Below are 11,895 nucleotides of genomic sequence, written 5' to 3' on the forward strand. Positions count from 1 at the left end.
CTGAGTATACGCCTGATGGAAAGTGACAATTCTTCAGCAGGCTGTAAAAATAATTTCCAATAAACTACCTTTCCTTCCGCCTTGCTTTCCTTGTTTGTGTGTTTCATAAGCAGAACTGGAGTCTAAAATGTGTAACCAGTGAAAGCATTGAGCATTATTATTCCTCATTTTTATTTTATTTTCCTCAGTTTTATTTACCATGTGTAAAGTGACGGTGAACTCTAACTCCCTGGTGCCCAACCTAGTTTTGACTGGTACCCAGCTCCCACTTCCGACCCGCGCCACCTAGGCGACTCCTCCTCTCCCCCTCCGTGGGTGACTACAACAGGAAACAGGGTCAGACAGAGCAGAGCTCAGACAGAGCAGACTTACCGGGCAGGATAGTTTTGCCTATGACTGGAGACCTGATGGGGCCCGCCTCCTCAGCTGTACCCTCCCTGTCCACCTCCCCACTGTCCTCCTCCACCTCCTCAGCTGTGTCTGCCTCATCCGCCTCCCCATTGTCCTCCTCCACCTCCTCAGCTGTGTCTCCCTCATTCGCCTCCCTATTGTCCTCCTCGGCCTCCTCAGCTGTTCCTGCCTCATCTGCTTCCCCACTGTCCTCCTCCACCACCTCAGCTCTGTCTGCCTCATCCGCCTCCCCATTGTCCTCCTCTGCCTCCTCAGCTGTTCCTGCCACATCCGCCTCCCCACTGTCCTCCTCCACCTCCTCAGCTGTGTCTTCCTCATCCGCCTCCCCATTGTACTCCTCCACCTCCTCAGCTGTGTCCGCCTCATCTGCCTCCCCATTGTCCTCCTCCACCTCCTCAGCTGTGTCTGCCTCATCCGCCTCCCCATTGTCTTCCTCCACCATCTCAGCTGTGTCTTCCTCATCCGCCTCCCCATTGTCCTCCTCCACCTCCTCAGCTGTGTCCGCCTCATCTGCCTCCCCACTGTCCTCCTCCACCACCTCAGCTCTGTCTGCCTCATCCGCCTCCCCATTGTCCTCCTCTGCCTCCTCAGCTGTTCCTGCCACATCCGCCTCCCCATTGTCCTCCTCGGCCTCCTCAGCTGTTCCTGCCACATCCACCTCCCCACTGTCCTCCTCCACCTCCTCAGCTGTGTCTTCCTCATCCGCCTCGCCATTGTCCTCCTCCACCTCCTCAGCTGTGTCCGCCTCATCTGCCTCCCCATTGTCCTCCTCCACCTCCTCAGCTGTGTCTGCCTCATCCGCCTCCCCATTGTCTTCCTCCACCATCTCAGCTGTGTCTGCCTCATCCGCCTCCCCATTGTCTTCCTCCACCACCTCAGCTGTGTCTGCCTCATCCGCCTCCTCATTGTCCTCCTCGGCCTCCTCAGCTGTTCCTGCCTCATCCGACTCCCCACTGTCCTCCTCAGCTGTGTCCGCCTCATCTGCTTTCCCACTGTCCTCCTCTGCCTCCTCAGCTCTGTCTGCCTCATCTGCCTCCCCACTGTCCTCCTCTGCCTCCTCAGCTGTGTCCGCCTTATCCACCTCCCCACTGTCCTCCTCTGCCTCCTCAGCTCTGTCTGCCTCATCTGCCTCCCCACTGTCCTCCTCTGCCTCCTCAGCTGTGTCCGCCTTATCCACCTCCCCACTGTCCTCCTCAGCTGTGTCTGCCTCATCTGCCTCCCCACTGTCCTCCTCCGCCTCCTCAACTGTGTCCGCCTCATCCACCTCCCCACTGTCCTCCTCTGCCTCCTCAGTTCTGCCAAACTCATCTGTCTCCCCACTGTCCACCTCCGCCTCCTCAGCTGTGCCAAACTCATCCGCCTCCCCACTGTCCTCCTCCGTCTCCTCAGCTGCGCCAAACTCATCCGCCTCCCCACTGTCCTCCTCCGCCTCCTCAGCTGTACCCGCCGGACATTCTTCAGTCCTTTGTATTCCCCAGCCAGGCTAGAAGGGAAGCCAGCAGCCGTGGCTACGCTCCCTAGGAAGCAGTGTGCCCTAGGTGGCTTCCCAGTCAGTGGCATTAGTACAGTGACAGTGCATATTTTTCTTTCAAATATGTTTGTTGGAGTTTACATTCAAATACAGCAGAGAAAAGGCAGAAATCACATGCATATGTTCTACATACAGACCTCTATATTATGGTTAGGAACTGTTGCATATACATATGACATTTTGAAGGTATAACATGTCTTGGAGAGGTTATGGCTCTGTTTCCCCACTGGTGGTGGTTGATTGTGATTTCCCCATCACCCCTAGTGGGATCATACTGTGACTGAGATATGACGGTGTCAGGATACAGGAACCATAGTGCTCGTGGGTTCCCGACAGTGCATATATTTAGCACCGATCACTGTATTAGTGTCACTGGTTCCCGCAAAGTGTCAAAAGTGTCCGATTGTCCGCCGCATTATCGCAGTCCCACTAGAAGTTGCTGATCGCTGCCATTAGTAGTATAAAAAATATAAAAATAAATAACAAATCCATAAATATATCACATAGTTTGTAGACGCTATAACGTTCTTGTATACCAATCAATATACGCTTATTGGGATTTATTTTACCAAAAACATATAGCATAATACATATTGTCTTTTATGAAGATTTTTTTTATTGGATGTGTTTTATAGCAGAAAATATATATATTTTTTTGTTTTATCTTTTTTTGTTTATAGCGCAAAAAATAAAAAATTAAGTGGTGATCACATACCATCAAAAGAAAGCTCTATTTGTGGGGGTAAAAATGACAACTTTTGTTTGGGTACACTGTCGCACAACCGCACAATTTTCAGTTAAAGTTACGCAGGTCTGTAACAGGCGCCGTCGCGCCACCTCTCCTTTGTGAAACAGGTGCTTTCAGCGCCGTATTGCGTTCCATGCTGGAACGCATATGGTGCATGCGCGATGACGTCATCGCCCGGCGCCGTGCTGTGTTCCAGCTTGGAACGTGGAAGTGCGCCACACACAGTGCTTTGTTTGAATTCAGCTGCTCACAGCCAATAAAGGCATTCATAATACAAAGCTACTTAGTTCTATTATTGTCAGCCGTAGCACGGCCTATGCTACAGGCATGAATGCCTTTACTCCCCATGCCGGAACACCGCTCCAGCCTCAACTACTACTTTAAATACCATCTACAGCTACTGCTATGTGGAGCCTTGCTGTGGACTACTTTATAGACTGATCTATCATCCTTCACCACAGGATCTCTAGTACCTATACTGAAGCCTGCAAAACGGATAAGTTACATTTCTGTTACTTGTAGTGCTATAGCAATACCTGCTACTCAAATACCAGCTATACAATTGCTATTGTCTATCATATATTCTACTCCTCAACATCTAGGATACTGTTGTGTTATAGGACTGTCTGCTAAGGGATATGTTAAAGGCACATCTGTACTCAAATACCCTGAGCTATATTCACCTCTCATAGTTGTTACTACAGCTCCTAATTATCACATGTACTCAAATACCCTGAGCTATATTCACCTCTCATAGTTAATACTACAGCTCCTAACTATTATGGGCCATATTCAGAGAGATCGGCGTATCTTTAAAGCGGCGTAGCGCATTTGATATGCTCTACGTCGAACTAACACAGAGAGGCTCGTACTGTATTCACAAAGCACTTGCTCCCTTTCTTGCGCCGGCGTAACGTAAAATGTCCGGCGTAAGCCCGCCTAATTCAAAGTAGCAAGGCAGTGGGCGTGTAGTATTATAATGAAGCGTGACCCATGTAAATGCATGGCCGAACGAACGGCGCCTGCTCAGAATCACGTCGTAAATACTCCCTAAGATCCGACGGCTCAATACGTACGACGTGAACGTAACTTATGCCCAGCCCCATTCACGTACGACTTATGTACACAACGTAAAATTCGGCTTTTTGGTGGTTTAACTTTACGCCGGAAAAACGCCTTACGTAAACTACGTAGATTACAGCGACGGGCGCAAGTACGTTCGTGAATCGGCGTATCTTGCTCATTATGTACGCGTAAATTATGACGCGTAAATCAACGGAATTGCCCCTAGCGGCCAGTGTAAATATGCACCCAAGATACGACGACGTAGGAGACTTACGTCGGTGGTACCTTGGCAAAATTCAGGCGTATCTCATTTAAAGAATCAGCGCATAGATACGACGGCGCTCATTTGCAGTAGATACGTTGGCGTAAGTCTTTGTGAATCCGGGCCTATATGTACTCCCGAAGTACCTGAGCTATATTGCTTCTCATACCTTACTATTAGTTGCCAGTACAACTTGTGTAATACTACGTGAACACTCAAAGAACCTGAGCTATATTGCCTCTCATACGTAACTATTACTTTTTACTACAACTAATATTTACTACGTGCTTGACAGAAGTATAAAATACTTATAGGCCTTGTCCTAACTGTTTGAACATGTTCACTCTAACTTTTCTATGCTAGGGGTTGATGCTATTTCATAGCATCTCCCCTAGTGGCCTAATACATCCCTATATGCTTATGGTGATATGATGTAGAGAACCCCCAAACTGCTGTTACGAGGAGTGAAGCCTGGGGTCCCTTACTGATAATAATCACCTGCATATAGAGGTGTATTGGAATATTGACCTTTGAACTATAGTTTTAAGCTCTGGTCGCATGTTGTAATGCTTTCAAGCTTAGGCCTCGTACACACGACCGGTTTCCTCAGCAGAATCCATCAAGAAACTTGGTGGGAGAGCTTTTTTGCCGAGGAAACCGGTCGTGTGTACGTTTTTCATCGAGGCAACTGTCAAAGAACTAGACGAGAAAAAAAGAGAGCAAGTTCTCTTTTTCCTCGACAGGAGTCTGAAGTTGCTCGTCGAGTTCCTCGTCGGGCTGGTTTTCGATGAGAAACTCGAGCGTGTGTATGCTAAGGAACCCGCGCATGCTCAGAATAAAGTATGAGACGGGAGTAAAAGTAGCATTTGTAATGGAGATAACACATTTTTCACGCTGTAACAGACTGAAAAGTGCAAGTTGTCTCCGACCAAACTTTTACTTAACACGCAGTAACATGAGATTAGCAAAGGCAGCCCCAAGGGTTGTGCCAGTGGAATCGAACTTCCCCTGCCATTGTATGTGTTGTACGTCACCGGGTTTGAGAACAAGGAGATTTTGTCTTGACAGTGTGTACGCAAAGCAAGCTTGTCGCGTTCCTCGACAAGCCTAACAAGGAACTCGTCGAGGAAAACAATGTGTTTCGCCTAACGAGTTCCTCGGTCGTGTGTACGAGGCCTCAGAAGCTCAACGCCTTTCTTTATGTGACACAGAGATGATGTATAGATCCCCCAAACTCCTGTTGCGACGCCTGGGGCCTAGTACTGAGTTGTCGCATAGAGAATTGCATTGAAATCCTTGCTGACTGCAGTTGTGGTTCACTTCGTTCACCAGTGCTGTTACAAGGTCCGTACCGCAAAAATTGGCCTGGTCATTAAGGGGGTAAATCTTTCGGAGGTCAAGTGGTTAATGTAATCGCTCCATCATTCTCTGGGTTGGCTAATATATCTCTTTCCACATTATTTTGCTCTCTGGATCTTCTTTGGCATACAATCTTTTATCTGTAATATTATCAGTCTACTTTATACAAGCAAGGCATACTGTATTATTGCTGATAATCTAGTATCCTTATATCTTACATAAAGTTCACTATTATAACCGTATTTCTACAATCCCTTTTCAAGAACCCTTCCATATATTCCTTTAAGCACTTTCCTTTCAAATACACCAAGCCGTTTCTTATCTGTCTGTAACAGTGTCCAACATTCAGCACCATTCATTACAGATTGCAAGAGTGTTATATAACAGAACCTTTATTGTCCTCTACAGAAGAGGGGAATTAAACTTTTTTTCATTGGGAATATTAACATCTGCTGCCTCTTTCTACGTGGTTTAAAATCTTCAGTATTATCCTTCTATGAATTTAGCTTTATATCAGTATCACAAAAAGATTTCTCCGGTGCTAATTCACATGGCCGTACCCTTTAGAATTGAGGGGGTTTGTTTTTCCTTCCTATCTCTTCTATATATAAACATGTACTTGGTTTTCCCATTATACTAAATGCCTAAGACCAGCCAAAACTTTTTCTTACTTAAAGGGGTTGCAAAGGTTAATTTTTTATTTTCTAAATAGGTTTCTTTAAGCTAGTGCATTGTTGGTTCACTAACCTTTTCCTTAGATTTCCCTTCTAAATGTTTTTTTTTGTCTGAATTTCTCACTTCCTGTTCCTCCTCAGTAAGCTTGCCCCCATCATTCGAGCTGTTCTGGCTGGGGATTAGTCAGCTTGCTCGCCCCCTCTTTTCCTGCGGCCTACCAGGTTGCATGCTCAGATAAGGGTCTGGTATGGATTTTTGGGGGGAACCCTACACCATTTATTTTTTATTTTGGTGCAGGGTTCCCCTTAAAATGCATACCAGACCTGAAGGGTCTTAGTATGCACTAAGACAGGGCTCAAAATTTCAAGCCCTGAGCTTCTAGCCAGGCCTCAAGTGTTACTCGCCACCAGTTGCCTCACCTAACCCATACACTGCCCCGCCCCTAATTCCGCCCCTAAAAACGCCCTTGTAGATTATCTCTTGGAATGACACTGTTAAATGTTTTATGCCGAATCAAGTTACACAATTAAATATTACCAACAACAACTTTAACAAAATGGGACAGGGCACTGAGGCAGACCAGAGGGACAGGGCACTGGGGCAGACCAGAGGGACAGGGCACTGGGGCAGACCAGAGGGACAGGGCACTGGGGCAAACCAGAGGGACATGGCACTGGGGCAAACCAGAGGGACATGGCACTGGGGCAAACCAGAGGGACATGGCACAAACCAGAGGGACGTGGACTTTTTTACTTTTGCAAATATTGCTCTCCCTCTCCTTATGTACAAGACTCCCTCCTCCTCCTCTGCCTTCTCTCTAGCGCTGTGCTGCACTGCATACCTGGGACACCCAGAGTGGTGATAATCGCAGTCCTCCTGCTCACTTGTTCCTTCCTGCTCTGTGCTCTCCAGCTACATTGGTCAGGTTGGGAAGCCAGTCTCAGAGAGGTCATACTATCAGGTCCCATGGCTTAACAAGAATTGTAAGGAGAGCACCTGTGTACTGCTCTGCATGTGTGCGGCTCACCCGACTACTTTTCCTGGGCACGCACCTTTCCTCTTCGGCCGCCAATCGCAGCGTGGCTCTAAGTGTAGGCACAGATTGGACTGTTGGTCATGCAGAACTGTTATCACTTGCCCCCAGCTTAAATCCACTCGCCAAATGCTAGCAGGCGAGTGGAAATTTTGAGGGCTGCACTAAGATGCTAGACAAATTTTAGGCACCCCCAACAAAAAAATATGTTTTAGTGAGATATTCCCAAGGGGTTAAAGGGATGCAGATACTGCTAGTATCCTCATTAGAGAACAGCAAGTGCATCAGCTGAATAATAATTAAATAAAACACTCTCATTCAGATGCACATCGACATTGACAAACAGCTTTTTCTTCAGGGCAGAAACAGGTATGAATCTGCAACAGAATTTATTAAATGTACATTGATCACCCAGAGGAGACTGTTTTTTTAATCAACAAAAGTGGCGTTACCCTTTAAATAAAATGTTGTGTCGAGCCACCCTTTTCGAGATCTGCATCTGTGGATGTAATGACCCCCCTCTAGTTAGACTGCTAGGTAAATTTCGTTTTTGGGGGTACACTGTAGTGAGTAAAGCAGTAATTGATTGTTCTGGTCTGCATAGGGTTTCCTGAACTAAGAGTTTCGTTTTACCCACCTGAGGGAGATTCAAATGATCAGTGTGAATATTTATTATGCCCAAAGCCAATCCCTGGAAGGAAGCATTCAGAAGGTGGCCAAGGAGGTCATACATTTTTAGGTAGCCTTTGCCAGAGTGTTCTTTCCCTCCATGGAGGGTTTTGGTTTTCTAAGGACTTCTGCCCCTGGAGACAGTCCCAACAAGACAAGCACCTATAGTCTAGGCCTCAACAGTTGGTGGACTGTAGGACTGATACTACAATAAATCATTTTGTATCATATTTTTGTTTAGATCATTATTTGTTGCTACTAGTAACCTCTTTTCAACAAGCCTTTCCTTAGGCTATCCCCCCCCCCTTTTTTTATAGCTATGACTATTGGTTACAGCAACAAAACCCAACAGGGTATATGATCAATTATAGGCATCCATATTGATTACCTATATATTAGTGGTTAACGTGCGCTTCCCTTCCCCAGTTCCCCATATGTTTGATAACCCCCTCTAGTTAGACTGCTAGGTAAATTTCATTTTTGTGGGTACACTGTAGTGAGTAAAGCAGTAATTGATTGTTCTGGTCTGCATAGGGTTTCCTGAACTAAGGCCCCGTACACAAGACCGAGTTTCTCGGCAGAATTCAGCCAGAAACTCGATCGGAGCCATATTCTGCCGAGAAACCCGGTCATGTGTACACTTTCGGCCGAGGAAACCGATGAGGATCTCGTCGGGCCAAATAGAGAACATGTTCTCTATTTCCTCGTTAGTCAATGAGGAAACTTGGCTCGCCGAGATCCTCGGCAGCTTCACAAGGAACTCGACGAGCAAAACGATGTGTTTTGCTCGTCGAGTTTCTCGGACGTGTGTACGGGGCCTAAGAGTTTCATTGTTCCCACCTGAGGGAGATTCAAATGATCAGTGTGAATATTTATTAAGCCGAAAGCCAATCCTTGGAAGGAAGCATTCAGAAAGAAGTGATACATTTTTAGGCAGCCTTTGCCAGAGTGTTCTTTCCCTCCATGGAGGGTTTTGGTTTTCTAAGGACTGCTGCCCCTGGAGACAGTCCCACCAAGACAAGAACCTATAGTCTAGGCCTCAACAGTTGGTGGACTGTAGGATTGCCAGAGGGTTAAATGTCCTGGAGGACAATGCACTGAAGGCCTGGTTTTGAGAAGGATCTTGTTATCTCCCTCACTAAGGATCTACCTGTGAATGCTGGGTGGCAGACAGCTCCTGGGACACTATGAGTCAAAATCTGGATGGAGACGAACAGTTGCAAGTGCCAGAGGGGAACTAAGTGCCAGAGATTGCTATAAGGATTGCTGCTGTAAGGTTCTAGATATACTCACCATTCCCTGTTACCTCCAAAAGTGCTGTTATTGTAAGATTAGATTACAGAGAGAAGTTTGTCCTCCTATGATTTCTACTGATCCCTTTGGAGTATCCTTTGACCTCTAACTCCTCTACTCTACTAAAAAGGCATCCCCTAGATTGAGCCTGAATTGTTGGTGTGCATGGGACTGGGCTTGTGTGACTGACTGCCTCTGTACTACTAGGGAGAACCTGTCTATTTTTACCCAGCCCCCCCCCCCGCCGGAGGTGAACGCTACACGTATACCACTGTATGTCCAAGTATATTTAATTTGTAGGGCAGGTGGAAGGTACTTCCTCCATGTTCCCCTCGGTGTTGGGTGCCAGGTGGGAGTCACAGAGAGACCTACTCAGGGATGGGTTATTCTGGGCTATGCTAAGAGCTTTCGACAGGGTCACTGCACATGGCGTACCTTTTCTTGAGCAGACAACTGAACTCTAGTTAACATTCTTCATGTTAACATACACCACTATGGTCACTGTTAAATTTAGGAGGGACATGTAAAGTCGATGCCTTATCCACCTATCCAGCGTATCTCCCCTACCTCACTCCCATTATTGGAATGAGTTCCAGGCGTGCATGTAGTGTGGACTCCATGCATCCACTCACTTCCTCTTCCATACCTATGCACAGGCTGAGGACCTCTGTCATGCTGATCTGCTTCTGTTGCTATGAGAGATGGACTGCTCACAATAAGAGTGCCAATTACAACCCCCTCATGCAAGAGGCTATCCTACCTGTCACAGGCACATACTTATAACAGGCTTTGTGTGATACTTCTGTTACTCTTGGTAACCACTTGCTTGTACTCCATACTGTGTTAATTCCTACAAAGCTGTCTTCATACCTCAATGTTTTTTAACTGACCCAAGCTGCAGACTATTTGTGATCAGGGGCAGCTCTAGGCTTTGTGAGGCCTTAGGCAAAATTTAGATATGAGGCCCCAATCACATCCCCAAAATGGGGAACAAAAATTTCAAGCAAGAAAATTGGCTGCAGAAAGATGCACAGATCTAGCACACAGGCGATCGATCAGCACCCTCCTCACCCATCAGATATATGCAGCCAATATAGGATCTGGGACCCAGCAAGGTGACAGCAGGGAACATAAAACACAGGGCAGCACCAGAGGTGGTGGCACGGCATCCTGGTGATTAATCACAGGCAATTTAAATGGCCGTGAGGCCCCTGTGAGTGCGAGGCCTTAGGCGACCACCTAATTTGCCTAATTAAAGAGCCGCCTCTGTTTGTGATCGGTTACTTGCATTGCACCCTTTATTAACTTCAGACCAGTCAAAGACAAAGTTTCAAAAGCTTTAGTCAAACAAACACAACAGTCTTTCCCTCAACTAAGGCTCCTTTCACACTTGTACAACTTGTCCTATGATTTGGGACTGCAAAGTCGTAGGACAAGTCGTTCCCCATGATTTCCAATGGCAACCATTCATATCAGTACGACTTCAAGTCCCTGCACTACTTTGGTCCCACTTTGATACTAGTTACATAGGCATTCCCTGAAATCACGTCAAAATCGTGCAACTTTGAAGACACGGTAGTGTGAAAGGAGCCACATACTTACAGTAACTCAGGCTTGTGTCTGCCCCAGTGTACCTGCACAGAAAAGAGTACATTTTTGGCAAAGTCCAAAGTGGCAGTGTCCAGGGTTGGTATCTTCAGGGCGGACTGCTGGTCCCAGCAATCCTCTACGGGAGGCTCATGAAATTGCACTGAAAGTGAACTTGGAAGTGCAGTCGCTGTAGATCGGAGGGGGACATGCAAGGAAAATAAAAAGCAGCATTTTAGCTTGCACATAATTGGATAATAAAATCAGCAGAACTTCCCCTCGTTTCAGATTTACCCCTTAGATTTACAGCGACTGCCCTTCCAGTGCAATTTCAAGTGCACTTTGCACTGGTAGTTTGCACTTGTAGTGCAAAGTGGATTTTCCTTTCGGAAATTACCCCCTTTGTGTCTTTACTCTATACTTGCTGTTGCTGAGTTTTCAGACCTATTTTTGATTAGTTTTCACCAAGTTTATTTTCTATATGTGGTGTTATTTTTTTGCTACAACATTAGATAGAATTTCATAGGCATAGCTTAGCGGGGGTATTCCTCTAGTTCCTATAATCCAGGGGGTGTTCTTTCTGATCAATTTGGCATGGAAGACTTCTATTGCTGTGTTTCTTTTACCAATACCCTCTTAAGAAATACACAGATCTTTTTGTGAAAAGCTTTTTTTTTAGCTCAACTTGGATGTTCTCTATTTCTGATACTTTGAATTTTTGCTAGAAGAAAAAATATAAAATACTTTGGGCAGTGACTTGTGGTTGCTTCCCTTCCAGTGACACCAGTGTGCCTCACAAAATCACATAAGAATGTGCTCCAGGGCAATGTAAGGCCTCGTACACACGGCCGAGAAACTCGACGGGCAAAACACATCGTTTGGCTCGTCGAGTTCCTTGTGAAGCCGCCGAGGATCTCGGCGAGCCAAATTTTCCCATTCCCGTCAAGGAAATAGAGAACATGTTCTCTTTTTGGCCCGACGAGATCCTCATCGATTTCCTCGTCGAAGAGTGTACACACGACCGGTTTCCTCGGCAAAAAAAAAAAACAGCAAGCTTCTTGCTGGTTTTTGCCGAGAAACTCGGCCGTGTGTATGAGGCCTTAGAGGAGCACCTTCTTTAACCACTTAAGGCCCGGACCATTATGCAGGTTAAGGACCCGGCCAGTTTTTGCGATTCGGCACTGCATCGCTTTAACTGACAATTGCGCGGTCGTGCAACGTGGCTCCCAAACAAAATTGGCGTCCTTTTTTCCCCACAAATA

At 46.4% G+C, this 11,895-nt stretch overlaps 1 protein-coding gene across 1 annotated transcript; it reads right to left on the minus strand.

Moving 5' to 3' along the window:
- Positions 1–337: 337 nt before the first annotated feature.
- LOC120910376 (sodium/potassium/calcium exchanger 1-like) lies at positions 338–9,720 on the minus strand. The gene is made up of 2 exons (XM_040322136.1): positions 9,679–9,720; positions 338–1,894 (listed from the first exon to the last, which is right to left on the minus strand). The coding sequence occupies exons 1-2, from the start codon at positions 9,718–9,720 to the stop codon at positions 338–340; spliced, it is 1,599 nt and encodes a 532-aa protein (XP_040178070.1).
- Between the last annotated feature and the right edge of the window lie 2,175 nt (positions 9,721–11,895).

The sequence above is a fragment of the Rana temporaria genome, chromosome 8 (assembly GCF_905171775.1).
Source record: "Rana temporaria chromosome 8, aRanTem1.1, whole genome shotgun sequence".
Lineage (NCBI taxonomy): Eukaryota > Metazoa > Chordata > Amphibia > Anura > Ranidae > Rana > Rana temporaria.